This window comes from Hipposideros armiger, unplaced genomic scaffold (genome assembly GCF_001890085.2).
Source record: "Hipposideros armiger isolate ML-2016 unplaced genomic scaffold, ASM189008v1 scaffold_641, whole genome shotgun sequence".
Lineage (NCBI taxonomy): Eukaryota > Metazoa > Chordata > Mammalia > Chiroptera > Hipposideridae > Hipposideros > Hipposideros armiger.
In genome coordinates this window covers 342900-367456 of record NW_017731991.1, presented here as the reverse complement: position 1 = coordinate 367456, position 24557 = coordinate 342900, and the positions used below count along the sequence as shown (strand labels likewise).

General features: G+C 35.1%; 1 protein-coding gene across 1 annotated transcript in view; it reads right to left on the bottom strand.

Annotated features, from left to right (window-relative positions):
• CENPE (centromere protein E) overlaps positions 1-24557 on the bottom strand; it is a 64759-nt gene that overhangs the window by 14261 nt on the left and 25941 nt on the right. The window contains exons 19-43 of the mRNA XM_019625872.1: positions 23027-23149; positions 22778-22943; positions 22122-22276; positions 21591-21905; positions 21207-21479; positions 20895-21053; positions 19333-19536; positions 17307-17465; positions 15540-15830; positions 15261-15419; positions 14065-14361; positions 12399-12680; positions 12083-12241; positions 11576-11863; positions 11323-11475; positions 10872-11159; positions 10192-10350; positions 9728-10009; positions 7895-8185; positions 7135-7293; positions 6664-6954; positions 5367-5471; positions 3209-3427; positions 1292-1489; positions 164-367 (exon numbers count right to left, since the gene is read on the bottom strand). Coding sequence (XP_019481417.1) covers positions 164-367; positions 1292-1489; positions 3209-3427; positions 5367-5471; positions 6664-6954; positions 7135-7293; positions 7895-8185; positions 9728-10009; positions 10192-10350; positions 10872-11159; positions 11323-11475; positions 11576-11863; positions 12083-12241; positions 12399-12680; positions 14065-14361; positions 15261-15419; positions 15540-15830; positions 17307-17465; positions 19333-19536; positions 20895-21053; positions 21207-21479; positions 21591-21905; positions 22122-22276; positions 22778-22943; positions 23027-23149 — 5379 coding nt within the window. The remainder of the gene's footprint in view (positions 1-163; positions 368-1291; positions 1490-3208; positions 3428-5366; positions 5472-6663; positions 6955-7134; positions 7294-7894; positions 8186-9727; positions 10010-10191; positions 10351-10871; positions 11160-11322; positions 11476-11575; positions 11864-12082; positions 12242-12398; positions 12681-14064; positions 14362-15260; positions 15420-15539; positions 15831-17306; positions 17466-19332; positions 19537-20894; positions 21054-21206; positions 21480-21590; positions 21906-22121; positions 22277-22777; positions 22944-23026; positions 23150-24557) is intronic.

Genomic DNA, 24557 nt, shown 5'->3' with positions numbered 1-24557 from the left:
AGAACATTCTTTACATAGTCAATTTTTCTCACAAAGCATATACAAATAAATGAAAGAAAACATATTTAAAATCCAGTTGCTCTAAGTCCTTTTAATGAGGTAGAAAAAGTAAAGCAAACAACAACAAAAAGAACGAGGTAGTGTGATAGAAACGACTACTTACAATTATTTTGTTGTTATAGAAGTTATTCACTTGACAAATCCTATCATTTTCTTTCTGGATGCCACTTTTAAGCTTTTCTATATCAAAATGAGTATTCAACCACTCTTCGAAAAACTGGGTCATTTCTTTTCTGTTACTTAGTACTTGTTGAAATTCAGTCTTTATGCTGTGGAAGTCAGTTTCTGAAAAATCTTTGAGAATTTCCTGTATTAAAAAAGTATTGAATTGCTTGAACATTAGGAAAGTTTTTATCTAAATATCCTACAAATATCAAAAGGGGAAAATACCTTACTGAACTCTCATTCTTAATATTTTGAAGTATAGTTTTAATTATTCTAGTTATATTAGAAAAATAATTCTAATTTAAAACCTTATTCTAGTTATTTGAATAATAAAATGTTGGCAGTATACTGGTATTCTATGCAAGAGAACCATGTCTCCCAATTCTGCTTGTTAGAATTAAAACCTGTGAAAACTATAAATGTGACTAATGATTACAATATGTGAACTGCTTCTGGATGTAGCTTTTCTGCACATACAGCAGACCTTACACGTGTGTTAGGAATGAGATGCCAGCCTCACAGTATCAGCTGAGAATAGGACACTCCATGTGGAGCTGGTGCAAAAACATGTTTCTGACTCCTGGTCACAGGTCTAGGATGTTTTATTATTATTATTATTATTATTATTATTATTATTATTATTGTTATTATTATTTTTTTTAGCTGAGCCATCCTGCCACCTTTTGGCAGCTCAGCGACAGCTCAGCTCAGGCCGGGCATCGAACTGCTGTTGCTCAGAGCTCAAAGTCTTGAGCGAGCTCTTAACCAACTGAGCCACTTGGCCGGCCGTAGATCTAGGACATTTTAGATAACATGTAGAAACTTATTCTAGAGTTCTATGAATTCCCACTTGCTGATATTAAGTCTTTCTTTCTGGATTTGTGGAGTCCTGAAATGAAGCTAGTCTAGTCTATTACTTGGCACTCTTTACATTTGGCCAGCTGTCACTCTGCGACCTATCTTTAATTTTTGGTAAATGAAAATGCCTCTAAGCACTTGAAAAGTTACCTTTCTACTAGCTAAAAAGGCTTAAAATCTAATTCAATCCATTTAAAAGAAATTATACCTCAATATGTAGATCCATCTTCTCGCTCAATTTGAGGTCCCTTAATTCTCTGGATGGTACATCACAATCTTGTGAAAGGGGCTGAATTTTAACTAGCAGTTCATTTTGCTTTTCCACTTCATCAGTAAAAACCATTTCAAATTTATTGATGGATTCATGTTGTTCTTCCTTTATCATTATAACATGGCTTAACACATACTTGCAGAGAAACAAACACATTTGGAAATGAAACTTGAAGCACATTTAGAGGATGTTTTCAACCCTCGAGACTAAAGGTGGGATGGCATCTCTTGTTTACCTTTATCCTCTGGTAAGTGAGGAAGAAGGATCCCCTCTCTATCCCCAATTTTCTCCTCTGAGCATCTTGGAACAATAGCTTCTCATTCCTTATTTCTGACTTCCTACTGGACATACCTCATAGATGTCCTATAGGTACCTCAGATTCAATATGTTCAAAATGTAACATGATCTTCCCCCCTAAAAACCCACTTTTACTGCCCCCTTTTTGGTTAATTATATCACCAATAGCTCAGGTTGCCCAGCTAGACACCTGAGACGCCTTCTCAGCATCCCCTTCTGCCTACTTGGTTTGGTGACCAACAATGGGTGTGCCATGTCTCCAGCATATTTAGATATTTGGCTTCAAGGTGACAATAATTCGAATGCCATAAGCTCCAGGCACCTCATGAATGAGTTCTAGATAGATTGTCAGGATTTGTGAAAGACTCTCAGAGCCTGAGGGGCCATCTAACTAAATAGGGCAGACATCTGCTCCCCACTTCCCCCATTTCCACTATTCCGTATGCTCTTACAATTTGGCCTCTTCCTTAAAACTCAACTAAACCCGCTCTAACAAAGGTCACCGAGTTCTACTATCAACAAACTGAGGCGATCTCTTCGGTCCATATTCTGGCTGTCTGAATGATCTGACGTGCTCTCCTCCACTAACCCAAGTGGTAGCACTTTTGTTTGGTTCTCCCGTCTCTCTGACTTTTCCGACCTCAAACCCAAGTGTTGCTCTTTTCTGTCTGCACCTCTCGAAAATGTCTTGTTTCCAGAGTTCTCTTTTTATCCCAAGGCTCTTACTCTTCTGTTATGCTTTCTGGGTGACCTTACTAACATATACTGTATTACCCATTGCCTACATGCTGATGAATCCCAAATCTTTATCTTCGGTCCTGACTTTTCTCCCGACAAACCTCAGATGCACAGCTCAATGCCTACTTGGTTTCTCAGCTTGCATGTTCCATCATAGGTATGTCTACCTCAAAACATCTCAAACTAAATACCTGATCTCTCCTCCTGCCTCACCTGCTTTGCTCCTCTTCCCTTTTTCTTTATGTCATTACAGTATAACTGTCCACCAACCAGGCTAAGCCTAAATCCTGGGATGCAATCCAAACTCCTCTCCCTTACCTGCACTATCAATCACATGGACCTACTATTTTAAGCTGCTAAATATTTCTTTCATTCTTTCCATCCCTATGAAGCCTTCTCTAGTTGTATAGTCACCCATAATACCCCATCTGGACAACTGTAACTGCTGCTGGTCTGTTCTTTCTGCCACTAGGCTTACCCCCTGCTAACTCATTTCTTTTTGGTCTATAGTGAAGCATCTAAAATGTCAACCTGATCATGTTACTGCCACCGCTTAAAATGACTGTCCCATGGCTGCCCATCACCTACACATGAACTTCATCCAAACTACATTGACTGAGTCTGTCTTCCACTACAGTCTTATCTTTTTTAACTTTTTTCCTGCTATGTCATATGACCACACATACTTCTATCACTGCACTTATCCCGTTTCTATGTTTGCCTCACCCTAAGTAGCAAATATGACAACCCCAAATCAGGATTTAAATAGACTGAAATTTATAGCAATATTTACAAAGATATCACTAAAAAAGGTGGTACCTTAAGTTTCTTCATGACTCTATGGAATTCCATGGAACACCTCTGGTTTACAGTGAGAAGCTTTTGAATGTGTTTGGTTTGTGGATGTGGAAGTGAGAGGTTTGTTTTTACTTTAACTGAAAGCTCTTTTTGGGTTTCAATCTCCTTCTCCAAGTCAAGAGACAATCCATGTAAAAATTCATAGCGATTATTCATCTCTGAGTATCTCTTCAGAAGCTCCTAGAGAAAATTAGAACTCATTCAATTTAATGAACCATTCTAACTTAACGATAAATAGTTCTAGCCTTAGAATTGTAAAAAAACTCATGCTTTAACATTTCCTGTAGGAGAATAATAAATTAAGATCTTTGTGGTTAAAAAAACCCCATGGAAACTTATTGTTGAATTTGGATTATAGAAATAATGTATAATTATTGTAGAAATTAAACAAATGTCAACAAATGTAACAAAGAAATCCAGAAATAACCATTGTTATCATTTTGATACATTTTCTTTTAGTCTTTTAAACATCTATGATTTGAATGAGCATCTAGAAAATCTGAAAAGAAATGTGAGTGAGTCAATCTTGTATGGTGGCTCAAGACTGAATGCTGGTTTACATTTACAGTAGGCAGTGTGAGTTAGCAGATAAAACAAGTGACTAAGAATCAAACAAGCTATTTACTAGCTTGATAAACAGCCTCTTCACACATTTCTGTTTGCCTAGAATCTGAGTTTTCTAACCTTTTATCAGCGAGTTCAGGTTCTAGTTCTGCCAGTTCCTGACTGGGGAAATCATTGAAACATTTTCTCAACTACAAAATGAAGACTACAGTAATTGCCACAGAGTTTCTTAGGGCAAACAAATAAAATATCATATAATATCTACATCCATGTAATCCATAAAATATACACATTGTACGTTAACAGAAGTAAAAGTATATTTGCAAAAATGCTTCTAGATCCAAGTTTTAAACTTACATTTGGTTTCGAATCCTGATTCTACCAACTTAATAGCTATGGGACCTTGGGCAACTACTAAACTTCCTCTCTGAGCCTCAGTTTCTTTGTTTATAAATGGAGCAAAAAACCTATCTCATGAGGTAAAGCACCAAGTATAGTGCCTCGCACATGGCAGACACTCAGGAAGCCTGGGCCCATGAGTGCAAATGACTAGAGGCAAGGCAGGGGGCACTGGTCTGAGCATAAGTAGGGAAAAACACTAGTTCAAGCTGCTACAATAATCTAATAAAAGGTTTAGTTCAGGGTGCTGAACAACAGAACAAAGGCCTTCTGACAATAATAATCTCTCTTTTTCATCATTAAGGAAAAGCTGGATTGATGTTCATTAATCTGGGCTGTTGGAGAGGGGATTCCTGCCTTTGGCCTTCGGATACATACCACTGTGGTATGGACCAGCACTGTGTAATCATTCATTTGGACTTTAATAGATACATACTGAATGACTTCCATCAGGAATGTGCTAAGCGGTACAGCCATAAACAACACAAAACAGTCTTTAGGGATCTTGCACTCTAGTAGGGGTAACGGTAAATCTTGTTGGTTTTACTCGCTATACAGAATCCAAACACTTGTCCCTGCTTCCACCGCTTCCTCTCCTGGCCGAGCCGCCAACTCTTTGCCTGGATTACAAATGGTCTTCTTGCTTCCACTCTATTTTCAACTCAGCAGTCAGGGTCATCACTTTAAAATCAGATCATGTCTCTTAGCATCGTCAGGACTCTCCATCTCCCTCCGAGTAAAACCCAAAGTCCTTTTAAGGCCCACAGCCTGCCTGTTCCCCCATTAACTCTCTGACCTCACTGCTTACTAGCTTTCCCCCTTCTTGATGTTCCTAGAACCCCCCAGGCAGGCTCTGCCACAGGAGCTTTGTACCTGCTGTTCCCCCTGGCTGCACTGCTCGTCCCACAGACACCTGTATGGCTCGATCCTTTACCTCTTTCTGGTATCTGCTCAAATATTACCTTAACAGTGAGGCCTGAAAAGCACAAGCCTCCATTGCTTTGTTTGTGTGTTATGTACATATGCATACATATCTATCCTAAAAAGTTTAGAAACATACTAAGCATTATCTATTCATTCCACAGAGGTTTCTTTGATTCCACAGGTCTTTGAAGGGTAATAACATTCATCTGTAACTTTAACAGGGGGCACTTACTTTTATTCTGAAGCACTTTTCTCTCAGGCTTTTGGTAAGGTGCTGTTTTCCATCACACAGTAACTTTTTCTCATATTTTACTACTTCTTTGTGGTTCTGTTGGTCCTGCTTTGACACAAAGAAATAAACAAGGCTTCCGCTGTAACTACATTCACAGGTCCTCATACTTTTTCTATTACATTTTTTATATCAAGTTTCAATAATGGAATTAATTATTACACTTGTAAATAAGAAACAATGTTAAAAATGGTCAGAAAACAAATAACAGTACCGCTAAGTCTTGTAGCGAGTGACTCAACTCATTGAAAAAAAGAAAAAGGGGAGAACCATGTATTTTTTGGAGATAGAATTTGTTCCTGTAACTTTCATAGTTGCGAATTAGGTTTTAGATTTATCTCTGGTTCCTACTTTTCCAAGTCTCTGCATTGGAATCACTGCTGCCAACTAAATATACTAGCAAAACCATCTGTACTATCTATGGTGTTCCAAGCCTGATTCATATATTCTTCCCAGCACCATGGAACAGACATTTCATATCCTGTTTACATTTTGTGTTTCTGATTGAAAGTACAAAACATTTTCTTCCATTTGTTTATCTTATTCACCACAGTACCTAGAAGAATGACTAACTGTTAAAAAAATATTTGTTAATGACTTAAATCTCTCTATAAATCTAGTTAGGGCCAAAATGAGATTATTTCCATGTACCTGATGTTTCTATTGAGATTGCAAATGATATTGTTTTCCACTTTATTCTTGATATATGAGAATGAAAAGATTTTTATATATTTCATACAATTTCTTAGTAGTCTGAATTTTATGTTACTTTTTAGATACTCAATTTAAATAGTCATATTAGGAGAACTTCCTTTTTTATATTCATTTTGCCTTTTTCCCTTCTAACGTCACTAATAAGAGTCCATGTCTATCATGTAGAGGTAGTGAAATGAGGGTGTTTAATCTACAAATCTAGTCCTTTAAATATTTGAGAATTCTCAATATTGAGAATAATGCTATTTCTTGGTAAAACCTTTTTGAAAATTACATTGAAGAAAATTTGTTTTATTTAACAAATCTTTTCTTAAAACTAAAGAATTAAAATGATATTTTCTAAAAAACATTTTGGCTTCTTTTAAAACTTTATTTCTTATTTGTGTGAAAATTATACTTATAGTATCCCCATTATCCTTTACTGTTTGTAGACATCTCCAGAAAAACAACACAAACCACTGTTAACCTTTTTTTTAAAACGGCTTGATTCTTATAGTTACTAAATAGGGGAAGATTCTGAACTCACTCTAGCTATCATTTCTCTTAATGTTTCTCTGCATTGGTCTCTTTCCATTTTCAGAACTTCTTTTATCCTCCTTAGCTCATCTCTTTCCTTAGCTACAATTCTTATTTCTTCAAGGCTTTCATGAAGTTTCTCAGTCAAGTGTAAGTTATCCATTTCCACACTCTGCATAGATAAATTCTGAGCCACAAATTGGTTCTTTAATCGTTCCATTTCATTCATTTTTTTATGAGTTTTATTGATACTTTCTTCCATTTTAAGAAGTTGAAGCTCTTTTTTCTGAAGTTCTTGTATCTTGAGATAATTATAAAACAAGTTAGAATGCAAACAGAATTCCTTCAAGGAAGGAAACTAATGTCTATTTGTTATATATGTACATATATGCGTATATCTATGTCTACATATCTGTATCTATGTCCTTTCTCATTCCACAAATAATTTTGGATGCTCCCAAAAGAACAAAACAACACATACCTTTTTCTCTAATTCAGCTTCTGATTTACTCAACTCCTTTTGAATATTTGAAATCTGAGTTGTTTTTTCTGAAAATCTCTCTCTGAATTCATCAATAGTTTCTTGGTGCTCTTTCAATTGCATATGAGCAATTTTTAGCTCCTGTTGTGTTTCCTGATCCTTTATTATTAGAAGAAATTGAGAAATATGATGATATAAAGGCACACTGCCCTTTCTTAATGATGAATTAAACAAAAATCTTTAAAAAATGCATGCTCAATCGTTAAAAACTACCACCATGCTACCCCTAAATCAGAACAGTGCAGAAGGATAAGAAAAGTTCCTGTCCTGAGCCTCAGCTACCCCAGTCCTGCTCCCTGTTGAACTTTGCCCCTTACTTTCCACCTTTCTTACCACTTGGACACCTTTCTAAATCAGCATCACATGCCCCATTCTTATTTATTTAGTTTTCATTTACACAGATGAACACCCACTTAGCCAGGGCATTACAGTGGACATTCGGATTGCTTCTAAATTTTGTTCAGCACAAACAACGCTGCAGTAAACGCTGGTGCATTTCTACCCAAATGTGTGAATATATTGGTAGGATAAATTCCTACAAGTGGAGTTGCTGTGCCAAATGCATATGCTCATAGATTTTTAATAAGATGTTATCAAACTATCCCCCTAAAAGGCTATAACATTTACATTTCACCAACAGCATCATTTATTCTTATATTAAAAACGTGTTTACTAAATAGGAATAAAGAGCACAACTCACTCTAGCTATGGTTTCTTGTAGGTTTGCCTTGAGTTGGTCTCTCTCCAGTTTGAGAATCTCTTCTGCTCTTCTCAGATTATCTCTTTCTTTCATTACAGATTTCATTTCCTCAAGGGTTTCATGAAGTTTCTGAGCCAAATTTAAGTTCTCCATTTCAATTTTGTCTAGAGTTAAACTTTGGGCCTTCAATTGTTTCTTCAATGGCTCTATTTCAGACATTTTTTTCTGTGTCTCACGGACATCTTCTTGCAACTTAAACAGGTGATGTTCACTTGCCTTAAGTTCTTGGACCTTAAGATAATCAAAAAATAACGTTAAGATACAGATAGTTTTTAAGGGGAGGATAAAGAATAGTTTCTCAATTAAGACAACAATCTTCCCATGTCACTCTTATGAATACATAATTCCACCCAGAAATTATTTTCTTTTGAAGTATCATATACATAAGTGCTCTATTCTCAAGTGTATACAGCTCAGTTATTCTGGACATATGTAGCATCTAATGTACTTATAACCCAGATTAAAATACAGAACCTCTCTAACATCCCGATAAAGTTCCTGCGTGTGCCATCCTACAACTAACCATTATTCTGACTTTTATCATCCTGGTGAGTTTTGCCTGCTTTGGATCTTGTAAATCACAATGATTTATCCACTCTCCTATTGAAGGCCTTCAGATTAGTTTCAATTTTTCGCTATTATGATTAGAGCTGCTATGAACATTATTTTTTTATTTTTATTTTTTAACTGAGCCATCCTGCTACCTGTTGGCAGCTCAGCGGCTGCTCAGCTTGGGTTGGACTCGAACCGCTGTTGCTCAGAGCTCAAACTCTTGAGCGAGCTCTTAACCAACTGAGCCACTCGGCCAGCCCTGAACATTCTTGTACACACCTTTTTGCTGATGTATGCACTCTTTTCTCTTAGGTACATATCCAAAGACTAGAAATGCTGAGCCCTAGGTAGGTACATGTTTAGTGTTAATGAGAACTGCCAAGCTGTTTTCCAATGTGGCTAAACTATTTTTCATCCCCAATGGATTTCAGGCACAAATAATGCAGATATCCAATCAACCCTCCCCTCACCCCCCCATATCTTTTTCGTTGTAATTTAGTGTGAATTTTCTAAACCATTTGCATATTTGCTATTTATCTGTCTTCTCAGAAACAATCCCTCTGAGTTCATCACTAATTTCCTGGTGCTCCTTCAGATGCATGCGAGCAATTCTTAGTTCCTCTTGTTTTTCTAGGTCCTTCAGCATTAGAGAAATTTTAACAACAGTTGAGACATATCTTACTGTTAACTAGTATTTTTTGAATGAAAATGATATATTTTCTTAGTAAAAATAATATTTTTTTTACTTTTACTTTTTACTCTAGCTAGTACTTTTCTAAATAAAAGTGAAACATTTTCTTAATAAAAATAATAAAACTATTACTTCTTACGCTATATCTTTGTTGTTAGAACATGATAAGCTTTCCCTTCTCCTGTCCTCCCCTCCCCATCACCTACTCCTACTTTCCAGAGGCAAACACGTTATACACATACTGTTCTATAGCTTGCTTTTCCCACTAAGAGTTGTTTTGGGCTTTCAAATTGGGACATGCAAATCTATTTAATTTTTTAAAAACCTGTTGCATAGTATTCTGACGTATTGCTCATATTTACCCAGTTTCCTTCTGATAGACATTTAGATTGTTTCCCATTTTTTACAAATTGCTACAATGCACACCTTGTTGTTTATGTGTGTGTTTGTGTATGTTTATATCAAAGAAGGGTTCACTGCTGTCAGAAAAACACATTTGTTCGCTAGGAAGAGGCATGAGAGTAACTTACTTTGGCTTCTGTTTCTCTGAGGCTTTCCCTGAGCTGGTCTCGCTCCACTTTGAGGGTTCCCTCCATTCTTCTTAGGCTATCTCTTTCCTTAGTAACATACTTCATTTCTTCAAGGTTTTCATGAAGTTTCTGAGTCAACCTTGACTTCTCTGTTTCTATGTTTTCCAGGGTTGAATTCTGGGCCTCCAACTGTTTCTTTAATTGCTCTGTTTGATACATGTTTTCCCTGAGATCATTTTTTACCTTAAGAAGTTGATGTTCTTTCTCCTGAAGTTCTTGGATCTTGAAATAATTATACAATAAATTAAGATATAGATATTGATAAAACGCCAAAATAGAATTTCTAAATTATATAGGCAAATCTTTACTTGTCTTCAATTTTAAGCTAATTCATATCCTGTTTCATTGCCCAAAAGACTTGATTCAAATTCTGTTACTTAGGTAACAACTTAAAAAAAAAATACCTGTGCTTTTAAGGCAGTATTTTTGTTTTCTAAATCCACCTGCATATTTGCTATTTCATCTGTTTTCTCCAAAACCATTTCTCTGAGTTCATCAATTGTTTCCTGGTGCTCTTTCAGATGCATGTGAGCAACTCCTAGTTCCTCTTGTTTTTCTAGGTCCTTTAATTATTAGAGAAAGAAAAATAATATATTCAGAGTAATACAATTCAAACAATATGTAGAAAAATACAGGGTACAAAGTAAAACTTCCCCTTCCTCCTTACGCCTCCTCGTGCCCATTCTCTAAGTGACATTTAGATGTTAACACGTGCTAGATATACTGCTCCGCAACTCGCCCTCTTCCCTACCAGGACACTTCCAAATCAGCACCATAACAGACAGAATTTTTCCTTTTTTTTTTTTTTTTTTTGCTTTATTTTGTTATTGCACCCTGCTGCAATGAATATCCTTCTACAAATATTTTTGCACAATTGTGCCAAAGTGTGCAGGATAAATAGCTGCAACTGAACTTTTTGGGTCAATGAATAAACTTACTAAAATATTTGGAAGATATTACCAAATAAGCCCCACTCCCTTCCCCAAGATTGGGCCAGTTTTACACTCTCACCAACCCCCATCACCCATGGTTCCTTTGGGACACACTCTCATATTTACTAGATGGAAGAAAGATGGTAACTCACTCTAACGACAGTTTCTCTTAGGGTTTCCTTGAGCTGGTCTCTCTCTACTTTGAGAGTCTCCTCCACATTCCTAAGGTCATCTCTTTCTTTTGTAACAGATCTCATTTCTTCAAGGTTTTTGTGGAGTCTCTGAGTTAACCTTATGTTCTCCATTTCTACATTTTCCAGAGTTGACTTCTGGGTTTCAAGTTGCTTCTTCAGATATTCCATTTCACATATTTTCTCCTGAGTCTCACTTACCACTTTCATCTTAAGAAACTGATTTTCTTTTTCCTGAAATTCTTGAATCTGAGAAAATCAGATAAAAAGTTAGGACACAGGCAAAGTTGTTAAAGAAAAAGGTTTGTTTCTAAATTAAGACAATCATCTTTACATTTAATCTAATGTACGTACTGATATGAGGAACACAATAAGCAGATGTCATTTTCCAACGTAACAAAACAAGACCTACCCTTTCCTGTAATTCAGCATCTGCATTTTCTGAATCTCTCTCAATATTTACTCCTTGATCTGTTGTCTCTGAAACATCCCTTGTGCTAACAGTTTTTTGGTACTCCTTCAGAAGAATGGAAATAGTTTCTAGTTCCTCTTTGGTTTTCTGTCCCTTTATGATTGGGGGAAAATTAATAAAATAGTGAACATCATCATTATCACCTTAACACTGTTTTTGCATCCAAAAAACACTAGAAGAGGGGGAAACTTACTTCAGCTCTAATTTCTTCCATGTTTTCTTTGAGCTGGTCTCTCTCCATTTGAAGGGCCTCCTGCACCCTTTTCAGTTCATCTCTTTCTTTAATTATGATTTTTGTTTCTTCTTGACTTTCCTGAAGTCTCTCAGTTAACTTGAGTCTCTCACTTTCTATACTTTCTAGTGATGAATCTTTGGCTTTGAGCTGCTCCTTTAATTGTTCCAATTCACTCATTATTTCCTGAGTCGCACTGATTTCTTTGACGCAAATGACTTGTTGCTGTTTCTCATGAAGCTCCTGCATCTTAAAACAATGATAAAATAGCCAAAAACATACACATATGCATAAAATGTTTATGTATGTGTGTATATGTATGTACATGTATGTATACATGTGTATTTTTTTTTAAGGGAAAAAACCCAGGATGCTCTCCAAAACAATTTATTATGTAAACAGTAGCCTGTAATTCAGTTAGCTACCTCCCTCAGGTTTTCTCCCACTGTTCCTTTACCCCCTATTTACCTTTTTCTGTAATTCATCACTGGTTGCTTGTAATTCCTTTTGAAAGCTTGATAGTTCAGTTTCTCTCTCTGAAAGATTCACTCTTAGCTTGTCAATAGTGTCCTCCTGTTCTTTCAGGTGACAATGAGCAGCTTTAAGTTCCTCTTCAGTTTCTAAGTGCTTTTATTAATAGAGGAAATTGTAAGAAATTTATACATATCATAATCATTATACTCTAACTCTCTTTTTCAAAGATTTAGTTTCTACGAAAATAGATACTTACAAAACACTAAAAACAACAGCAAAAACCATGCATGGAGAAAAGGATGCAACCTACTTTAGCTATGATTTCGCTCATGTTTTCTTTGTATTGGTCGCTGTTGGACTGAAGAACTTCTTGCAGCCTCTGGAGGTCGTCTCTCTCCTTAGTTATAGATTCCATCTCCTCATGACTTCCGTGAAGTCTCTCAGTCAACCGGAGCTTTTCCTCGTCTAGTTTTAGCAGTGCTGACTCTTCAGCTTTGAGTTGCCCCTTCAACTGCTCCGTCTCACCCATTGTTATCTTTGTTTCACTGTCCTTTCCCTTTGTATCAAAGGACTGTTCTTGCTTATCTTGGATCTTAAGAGAATCATAAAACAATTCAGGTGGTATCCAAAGACACTTTATTTTAGGGGAAAAGAAACTAGGATACTTTCTAAAACAAGTAAGCCAGGAGTCAATGGTTCATTTACAGATCAATCTTCCTACTCCCTAACTTTTCCATCATTCAGGTATTTAGCACTGTTTTATTGAGGGCTCACTGTGCTGTCAGTATACTATTAGAGGCTGGGGTAAAACAGGACATGCGACTTAGAGGATTAAGGCTTTTTTTGAGACACTTTAGGGGGAAAACAGACAGTATGCCAAACCTTACCAAACAGAGGTACTGGCTTCTCCTAGGGTACTAGTGGCAAACCTAACCTACTGTGAGTGGTTAGGAAGGCACTCCTGGGAGACTGAAAGCTTCAGTTAAGAACAAAAGGATGAGAGCACTAGTTAGGCAAAGGCGGTTATGGTAATACTGCAGGTAGGAGACCAGAATGTCTGAAAGCTACGAGATGAGGAAGAGCAATGTACCAGAGTTGCTGGAACAGGGTGAGCAGGAGGGAGAGAGAGCTTAAGAAGGCTAGAGACCAGCAAGGTCTGGGGTCCAGAGCCTCCTAGGCCACGTGAGGGATTCAGGTCTTTATTTCAAGAGTAACAATACGCTAGTAAAGGGTTTTAAGAAGAAAAGATTGCCTGGACTCAGAATGGGTAATAAATTGGAGGCATGTAAGAATGAATGTGGGGAGATCAGTTAGGAGGTTATTGCAGAAAGCCAGGCAAAGAGAGAATGGTGACTTGGATTACAGTGCTGGCAATGTGGAGAGAAAAGTGGCAAGATTTCTCTCTTACACACACTCATCCTCAAAGCACACAAGGTTTGGTGCTTAGATTATAGAATGAGTGAGGGAGGGAGGGACGGTAGTAGGGATGATCCCCGGATTCCTGACTGAATAAGTGGGGATGATGGTAGGGCTTTACGAGATGCTTGAGGAACAGATTTAAAGACAGAAAAAAAAAATAGTATTTTTGGCTTCATCCTTTCCTGTAATATAACATTGCTTTTTCTTAATCATTTTGAATATTTAAGAAAAAAGCTGTCTTCTCTGAAACATTTTGTCTCAATTTCAATAGTTCCTAATTGTTTATGAGCAATTTTTAGTCCTGTTTTCAATTACTTCATAAATAAAAAGATGTTTATGATTGTGAAGATGTTTACAAAACTATATACAGTTAGCAAACCTCACAAAACTACACCTAAATTTTATGAGTTCCATTACATCTTAATAAACCTTACTTTAAAAAAAAGAAAAAAAAATAAGAAAGAAAATTCGTAGTAATATTTCTTTAACTAAATGCCCCATTTCCCAAAGACTTGATTCTTAGAAAACATTAAATGGGAGGAAAGGATGAAACTTACTTTTGCCAAAGTTTGTCTAAGGTCTTCTTCCAGCTGGTCACGTTCCACTTGAAGAGCTTCTTTTGTTCTTTTAAGGTCGTCTCTTTCCTTAGTTAGAGATTTTATTTCTTCGTGACTTTCTTGAAGCTTTTCGGTTAACCTGAGCCTTTCTACTTTTACATTTGCCAGTGTCCTTGAATCGCTGGTCTTGGATTGTTCGTTTAAACGCTCCAGTTCATCCATTGTTTCCTGAGTACAGCTGACCTCTTTGACATTGGGAAGTAGATCCTGTTCCTCATGAAGCTCTGGGATCTTGTGCTATTCATGAAATACCAAGGTTACTATCTGGAGATTATTATTATTATAATTTTTTAAAGGGAAAAGATGAGGATACTTTCCATAGCGATGAAAGTGATCTTGAACCCTCATGGCCTACTATGCATGGATCACCAACTTCTATTGATTCACTTCACCTTGATTCCTACTGAAGCTAATTTATGACTTTCTGTCATAATTTTCTTTTTCTCCAGCTTGTATTCAAAGTGAACCAATCCTTTCATGCTAGCAACAAATTGCTAATTCAGTCAGTTGCATGCTGCTATATTTCTATACTAGCTCCATAATGCTACAGGGGAAAAAAATCATAGGCGAGCAGATTATATCCCAATAAATGAATGGTCCTCATTCTCAGATGAATTCTAATACTACTTTTCAATTTTGTTATGTGTACAGATTCCCTGTTTCATGAGCACTAATGCTATCACATAACTTTGCACATTCCATTTCTGCATTTATCATACTGGAATCAAGGGTTTTTTTTAATATGCCTATATTTGGGGGGAAAGAACAATGTCTTATTTATATACATAGTTTCAATGTCTGGCACATAGTAGGATGTTAACAAGGATTGGTCCAGCTATCCCAACATCTCATTTTCTCCATAGTATTTGCCATTATCTCCAATTATCTTGTTCATTTGATTGCTTATTTGTCAGTTACCTTTTCCCGCTACAAAGTAAGCTCTATGATGACAGATTTTGTCCACCTTGTTCCCATTTTACTTCTATAACCTAGGACTGTACTTGCCACATTAGACACTCAACAAATACTATCCAATAAACGAATAAACCACATACAACTCAGTCATTACTTGCTGATTTTTCCTTCAAAGGAGAAAAAAGTCAGAAGGGAGAGGAAGGAAGGAAGAAAAGACAAACCTTTTCTTGTAATTCAGCATTGGAGTTTTCTAGGTCCTTCTGATTATTTAGTATTTGATCTGTCTTTTCAGAAACATTTCTTCTTAGTTCTTCAATAGTTTCTTGGTGCTCTTTAAGATTCATGTGAGCAATTTTTAGTTCTTCTTTTGTTTCTAGACCCTTTATTAACAAGTGAAGTTTAAATATTATAATGGCATCATCCCAACACTGCCTCCCCCTTTCCAAATGGCTCGGTTTTTAAAGACATATTTAATAGATGAAGTAAAGGGTATGACTTACTGTAACTTCAATGTCTCTTATGTATTCTTTAAGTTTATCTCTTTCTAGTTCAAAGGACTGCTGTAGCTCCTTTAGATCATTTCTTTCTTTGGTTATGGATTTCATTTCCTCATAATTTTCATCAAGTTTCTGGGCCAATTCCAGCCTCTCTTTTTCCAGACGTTCCAATGTTAATTCTCGGCTCTTTAATTTATTCTTTAAATTCTCCATTTCATTCATCTTTTCCTGCATATCACTCATTTCTTCTTGTACACTAAGAAGTTGTTGCTGTTTTTCTTGGAGTTGCTGGCTCTTAAGAAGCACAATTTTTATAATTACCATTCTGCCTATATACTCTTAAAATCTTATGTAAAATGTACTTTATTAAACTGAAATGCTCATTATCACAGCCCTGTCTACTACTCCAATGCAAACAGACAAGTAGCATTAAAAGTAAAGTAGCCTTCTAGGCATAGTGTCTGTAGTGGGTTGAATAGTGTTCCATCCAAAATTCGAGTCTACCCAGAACCCTCAGAATGTGATCTTATTTGGAAATACAGTTTTTGCCGATGTAGTCAGGTACAGATTGAGAAGGAATCCTACTGGATTAGTGTGGGCCCTAAATCCAATGACAGTGTCCTTACAAAAGACAGAAAAGGCCACACAGAGACACAGAGAAGGCCATGTGAAGATGGAGGGGGTGACTGGAGTAATGCAGCTACCAGCCAAGGAACACCAAGGACAGGGTGCCTCCCTAGCGCCGTCAGAGGGAGCACGACCCTGCCAACACCTTGATTTTGGGCTTCTAGCAGCCAGAACTGTGAAAGAATCAATTCCTGTTGTTTTAACCCATGTTTATGGTAATTTGATACAGAAGCCCTGGGAAAGTAATATAGTGTCACTAGGTTAATCAAGGAGGTAGAGTGAAAATGAGGAAAATTAAAAAAAGAAAAGCCTAATAAAATATACATATATAGCTGCCAAATAACTGTAATTCCTCTTCTCTTAAAGTATTTTTGGGTAATTTATTTTCACTTCCAATAAGGTCCTTATGGGGTGGCCCAAACAAACGCTGAGGCGTTGACTTTACATAAGGCTATTGATGCACTTCTTTAAGAATATGAAGTAGACATGAGGTTTTAATAAATTCAATTAGGTTATAGCAAAAGGGATGAGAATTCAAAGAACACATATGAGGAGAAAGCAATCCGCAGAAGCACAATGAAAACCACAATATGTTAATCTCTAACGTATGTGGCATTGCTCTTAGAATATACAGAAAGATCTCAGTGGGTGCATTTTTACTTGGGCAGTACAACTGTTACAAGAGTCTTAGCTTTTATATAAATATTACAACAGAACCTTACTTTCATAAAATAAATGATTCAGAAAATTACAAACATCTAAGAAATGGTAATAGTGATACATCTTACATTTTAGGGAATGACTAATACATTTCTATAAGGGCAGGATCTTTGTTTTGTTGACTATTGTATCTCAAGTACCCAGAACAGTGCCTGGCCCATGGTAGTGTTCAATGAATATTTGATGAACGAATATATCATATGATTAGTTTAGATGAATCGAGCCCCTCTCTTAAAGATATTAGTTAAGAACTCAGTATGAGTTGAAACTGTCCAAAATGTTAGCATTAAAATCTGTTCATTTGAGAGGTATATGTTATTTATGGAATTTAGGTCTGCCAGAATCAAAATTTATTACTGAAAATAAAATAAAACAAAACACAACTTAGAAAAAATGACTAGGAAGATAACTTGAAAAATTAACCTTTTCCTTTAGCTTTTCTTCAGCTTCTGCCAGTTTCTCACAGGTCCTAAAGATTTCTTTTTCTTTGTTTATGGTATGGTTTTTTTCTTGTGCAAGCATCTCTTGTTGCTTTTTAAGTTCATCTCCAAGAATTCTTAATTCTTCCTGATTTTCAATGGTCTAGAATTTTAAAAGTTGAGAGTAAAATAAATAATACTATCTTACATTAATGCAATCAGGTATAAATCAGCATTTACCAAAGCCTAAAAATGAAGAAATCAGTACAAACTATACAGGAAAAGACTAATTTAAAAATAAAGTCAGTCTTTATAATTATGTATATGCCAAGAATCTGCTTTTTTATGGTTTCTTTGTTGCTCAATTTACATTCCTATCATGAGAATTAGAGCTGGAGTTAGCAGTCTATTATGAGAGGTTTGCTCATTTACTTCCTCTAAGCCAACCTGTGGGTCGCATCCCCTTTGGGGGTTGAACGACCCTTTCACAGGGGTCACCTAAGACCATCGAAAACAAAAAGATATTTACATTATGACTCATAACAGTAGCAAAATTACAGTTATAGAGTAGCAATGAAAATAATTTTATGGTTGGGGGTCACCACAACATGAGGAACTGTATTAAGGGGTCGCGGCATTAGGAAGGTTGAGAACCGCTGCGTCTAAGGCAAAAGAGACTAAGCATTCATTGACTGATGATGAGGCTATAGTTATGGGCTCTTCATATGCTGAAATGGCTCTGATTTGGGCTCTGATTAACAGCAAACTCAAAATGGCAGCCATCCTGTTAGATGGACTCTGGGCAATTCCTTGTTATTAAACTTAAACAGGGACATTCTCAAGTATCAAGACCACGAAAACATTACAAGCCAGAGTCTGAGAAGAGAATATAATTTTTTTCTGTATTCTTATTTACATTTAGCTTTTTTGATTAAACAGACAATTCCAACAAATGTAGAAAAATTACACAAAAGGTCAGGTTCTACTGTGATCCACAGCAAACTTCTCAAAATATTAATTTTGATCTACACACATTATAATGCCCCTAAATATAGAAACTAAAGGTTTGAAAATACTGGCAAACATTAACAACAAAAATTTAAAAATAAAATTTAAAAAGTACAATAGCATAAATAAAAGAGATATTTAGGAACAAATTTAACAAAACATGGACAAGACCTATTCACTGAAATGTACAACTATCTGATTGTGAAAAAACAGATAATTTATAAAAATGCAATTTATAGAAAGATACACAATGGCCAATAAGCACATGAAAAGACGCTCAATATCTTTAGTCATCGGGGAAATGCAAATTAAAACAATGAGGTAGAATGGCTATAATTAAAACCACTAATAATATGAAGAGCTGGTGAGGATGCAGAGCCATAAGAATCCTCTTTATTTGCTAATGGGAAACGTACAATGGTACAACTACTTTGGAAATCAGCCTAGTAAATTCTCATCAAGTTAAATATACACCTCCCAGCTATTCCATTTAGATACTTACACTAGAGAAATAAAAAACATATGTTCATAAAAAGATCTGTGTGAGAATGTTTACAGCAGCTTTCTTCAAAATAGCCAAATAGGGAAGATAACTCAAATTTCCATCAATAGGAGAAAAGCTAAACAAATTGTTGCCTATTCATACAATGGAGCACTGCCCAGCAATAAAAAGGAGTGCAGAAAGAAGACATGAAAGAGTACATGCTGTATGATTCTGTTTGTATGAAGTTCTAGAAGAGACAAAGAGATCTAAGGTGAAGAAACATGGGAACAGTATTTGGTGCAGAGGGTGAGGTTAAGATTAAGTGGGTTGCGGCTTGAGAAAATTTTGGGGGTGATGGGACCATTCTATATCTTGACTGTGGTGGAGGAAACACAAACAGACATTTGTCAAAAGTCACCAGGCTATACACTTGCATCAGATACAGTCATTGCATATAAACTGTACTTCAATAAAGTGTAAAAATCTAAAACATACAAAGACAAAAACATATTGCCAAGTATACAGTGCTAAATCCTACCATTTCAATATTTTCCCGTAGGTCAGTCTTCAATTGTTCCTTTTCTGCTGTAATACTCTCTAACATTTGTTGTAGTTCATTTTTCTCCTGTATTAAAGAAAATATCTTTCTTTGTTGCTCAATTAGCTCATTATCCTCACCATTTGCAATCAGTGCTTGGGTTTTTTTGGCTTCCAAATTCTGTTTTTTATCTATGCCAACCATCTAAAATACAAATGCATTAAAGAAGAATTTCTCAGTAAGTAACAATTTTAATCATTATAAAAGTAGCCAACACTCATATTACTTATTACGTACCAGGCACTATTTTCATATATTGACATATTTGATCTTTGCTATAAACTTATTAGATAAGCACTGTTATTATCTCCATTTGATAGGTGAGTAAGCTTAGGGAGAGAGAAAGAGAAAACTCCTTTCCAAGGCAGGAATATTGTGCGCCAGGGCAAATGCGAAAAAGCAGCTCATTATATATATTTTTAGGATACAAATGTATAGAGAGACTTATTTACATAAGTTGGGTCTTAATTACACTCAAGTGTGTATTTTGTTTTTATTTAATAATGCATCCTAAAGATTTTTGTTTGTACATAATGGCGGCTTTGAAAAAACATATGACTGTAAAAACCCCAGTTGTGTTTCTATACATTAACAATGAATAATTCAAAAAGTAAATTGAGAAAATAATTCCATTTACAATAGCATAAAAAAATAAAATATAAACTTAACCAAGAAGGTAAAAGCTTATATGCAGAAATATATTCTGCATATAATATATTCCTGAAATAAATTAAAGAAGACACAATAAATGGAAATATATTTCATGTTCATGAATTAAAAGACTTAATATTGTTAAGATGTAAACACTACCCAAAGCAATCTACAGATTCAATGCAATCCCTATCAAAATCCTAACAGCGTTTTTTGTAGAAATAGAAACATCTATCCTAAAATTCAGATGGAATCTCAAGGGACTCTAAATAGCAAAAACAATCTTGGAAAAGAACAAAATTGGAGGTCTTAGACATCCTGATTTCAAAACAATGCAGTACTGGCATAAAAACAGACATATAAATTAATGGACTAGAACAGAGCACCCAAAAATAAACCTTTGCATATATGGGCAACTGATCTTTGACAAGGATGCTAAGACCACTCAATGGGGAAAGGACAGTTTTTTCAACAAATGGTGATGGTAAAACTGGATATACACATGTAAAAGAATGAAGTTGGGCTCTTGCATTACATCATATACAAAGATCAACTCAAAACAAATAAAAAACCTAAACATTAAGAGCTAAAGCTATAAAACTCTAAGAAGGAAACATGGGGAAAAGTTTCATGACATGGGTCTTGGCAATGATTTCTTGAATATGACAACAGAAGCACAGGTGACAAAAGTAAAAACAGATAAATTGGACTAAATCAAAAGTAAACATTTCTGTGTATCAAGGCACACAGAGTGAAAAGGCAACCTATGGGATAAGAGAAAATATCTGCAAATCATGCATCTGATAAAGGTTAATATCCAGAATATATAAAGAACTCCTACAACTCTTTACCTCTTCCTGAAATTCATCCTTAGTTTCTCCTACATTTTTCTCTACACGTAAATTCTTGGAAGTTTCCTCAGAAATTTTCATTTTTAGTATGTTAATAATTTCTTGGTGTTGCTTCAAAGACTCAAGAGCATTTCGTAATTGTTCTTGGGTGTCTATGTTCTATGTCAGAGAAATACAAAACCATTTCTGTTAGAATAAGGCAAAACAAAATAATCTTCCAGTTCCTACTTGATCATAAATAATAAATGATGGCTCCTGTAATGTTTTTAAAGAGGCTCTGAGTTTTCAAAGTTTAATCAGTCAAAACCTTACCATGTTTACAGTATCCTGAATGTCACTTTTGAGTTGGTCCCTCTCAATTTGCAGGCTCTCTTGGAGTTGTTTTAGGTCATCCTTTTCTTGGGTTATGGTTCTTACTTCTTCTAAGGCTTGCTGAAGCTTCTCAGTAATCAGTGTTTTCTCCTTTTCTGCAGTTTGCAGCCTAGAGTCTCTGTTTTCTAATTGTTCCTTCAGCTCTTCCACTTCATTTAACCTTTCTTGACTCTCAGTGGTTTTCTGCTGAAGTTCCTGGGTTTTTTGAGAAAGCTTAAAAATAAGAAAAAGTCAATGTGAAAAGCAAAACATTCTATGGCACATATGTGGAAGCCAAACCCCAGAAACTAAAGATCATTTCCTTGGAGGGCATCTTGTACTAACCTCTGTCTTTAATGCATCCAAACTTAAACCAAGTTTTTGAGCTTCTTTAGAGCGATTTTCTATTTCCTGATTTATTCTTGCATTCTCCTCAAGGACCATGTTATGCCTTTGCTCAAATTCAATGTGGTAATTTTTAAAATCTTGGAATTCTTGATCAGTGTTTTTATAATTCAACTGGGTAGTTGCTAGGTCATCTTTAGTTTTCTCAATTTCTTCAAGTAAATCTTGAATTCTACTCTCCTTATGAGCTACTTCAGTAGACAATTTGTCTTTTTCTGATATTATTTGATACAGCTCTTCAGATTTATCATTTGCCTATAGAAAAAATAAAACAGCTGTATTAGCAATATATGATCTACTAATGCAGTTTTGGGAAAAAAGTAACTTTCTCTGCAAGAAACTAAGACATTGAAATTAAGCAAAGATTTGACTGAGAAAAGGCAATACAATTATTGTCACATCTCTGTAACAATATGTTATCCTGTTTAACTTTACCTACAGAATAAGAGTTATTTGCTTTAAAATGTTTACCTCTTTCCTTAGCATTTCTATTTCTGAGGGTAAAGATTTCAATTCAGAGAGCAAATTAACTTCTTTATGCAAAGCTTCATTTACTTCAATTTCTTTATTTAGTTCTTTCTGGAGGTCTGTAATCTTTCTTTCCAATTCCAAATTACACAGTAAATCTAGGAAATTTTTGGTAAATTAAATAAAATAGCATGCAGATAGTGGGTTAATCTAAATCACATATATAGATTCTTAATCAGATTATATAGAATATATTTTAATAAGAGCCAATATTGGTAAACAGCTAATCTAATTGTTAATACGCAGTTTTTAGAACATAAGTTTCAGGTATACAACATTATAATTTGATATCTGTATACACTACAAGGTGATCACCCCCCAAAAGTTTAGTTACTATCCATCACTATACTTGTTAATAGTTCTTGAATCACCTTTTTCAAGGTCAGGTCCATTTGATTTGAGAAGTAATTTTTAAGCCCTTATGATTTGAAGTCCATGGAAACAAACACTGATACAAATTATATTGAAAGTTAAGATTAAGCTATTAAAAAAATCAGAGAACGTATTTTTAATCTCTAGAATATAGTTGCAAAATCCTTTAGGTACATTTCTACAGAAAGTTGGATTTACAAATAGGTGTGTCTGAAATTACAAAATACCTTTTGGAACTTTGCCATCTAAAAGGGAGGTGAGTTTTGTAATTTCATTAAAAGAAGATTGCAATTCTTTCATCAGATCAGCTTTCATTTTCTCTTTTGCCTCCAACTGGCTTTTATATGACTGATTATCATTTTCCATTTGCTTGCATATACTTGACAGCTCTTTCTATTGAGAGAAATATTGCAGATTCACAAAAGTATACTGATCATTATAACTGCTTTACTATAAATATTACAAAAATCACTTACCATTTTCTCTTTCAGCTCTAGATTTTCACTTCTAAGAAAGGCTGATTCTCTCTTGGAATCAAGCGCTACAGTTTCAGCATCAAACAGAGTTTGTTTCATTTGTTTTAGGTCTGTAGCGTTTTCCTATACATGACAAAAAGAATTAGTGAAATCTAACATTTTTTAGAGTTGCAAAAGATTAACACATTGTTTCTCAGCTAGCCTGCTAAAATTTCCTAAGTATTTTTATTTTAAGTTAATCTCTCCAAAACACAACAGGCAAGTAGTTAATAGTTAAAATTAAGGCTAGTTATTAATAGTTAAAATTAAGGATATTAACGCACAAATTGAAAAGAAAAACAAACAATCCAATAGAAAAATAGAGAAAAGACATGAACAGGAACTTCAAAGAACAGGAAATGCAAATGACCAATAAATATATGAAAAAATCAGTCTCCTTCTTAAAGAGAAGTGGCATTTTAACACGACTTTAGCTTACATGAATTCAACCATATGTCCTCAGCAAAATATCAGATTGTCAGAAAAGTCATGACACATTTTTGCAACGAACAACAGAAAAAATACGTCATGACTTTTCCGACAACCTAATATTAATGCATGAATGAATAAATGACTGAATGACATGAATAAAGAGTAAGATATAAACAACAGTTTTTTAAAACAACCATTTTTAAAATTATCAATAGATACTCTAGGATTACATGCAAGTGCCTTTCTTACCCAGGGCCTCAGAACGAGAATACTTTTAAAAGAATCATTTGTCATTAATACAAGCTTATTAGAAGTATTCTGAAAAACTCAAATGAAAACAAAAGAACAGAAACTAATATTAAAAATATTCAAGCTAGATATTGTTTCCTTTTTAAAAAGGGTGTTAAAAACTACAATTAAACTGATACTTTCTTGAAGTAATCGGGTAGACTGACACAAATAGAAAAAATAAAAAAAAATCAACAATTTCCCCATGAGATTCAATGTTATTTAATGCCATCATCTTATACCAACTAAAGTCAATTAGAGCTAGTTTCTGAAAAAATATTCACCAAACTGTTAAAATAGTTAAATTATGAGAATGCACTAAATATCACTGACATTTATAAAATCATGCTCAATTATGTATGATGTCTTATAGTTGTATTGGGTTGTCGGAAAAGTCATGACGCATTTTTGCAACGAAAAACATAGAAAAAATATGTCATGACTTTTCCGACAACCCAATAGATATTATCAATAACATTTTCACAGAAATAGAAAATATAATCCTAAAATTTATATGGAACCAAAAAAGACCCCAAATAGCCACGGCAATCCTGAGAAATAAGAACAAAGTCAGGGGGATCACGCTACCAGACATTAAAACGTACTAAATGGCCACAGTAATCAAAACAGTATGGTACTGGCATAAAAACAGGCACATAGATCAACGGAACAGAATAGAGAGCCCAGAATTAAATCCAGGCATATACGGGCAGTTAGTCTATGACAATGGAAGCAAGAATTTACATTGGGGTAAAGATAGTCTATTTAATAA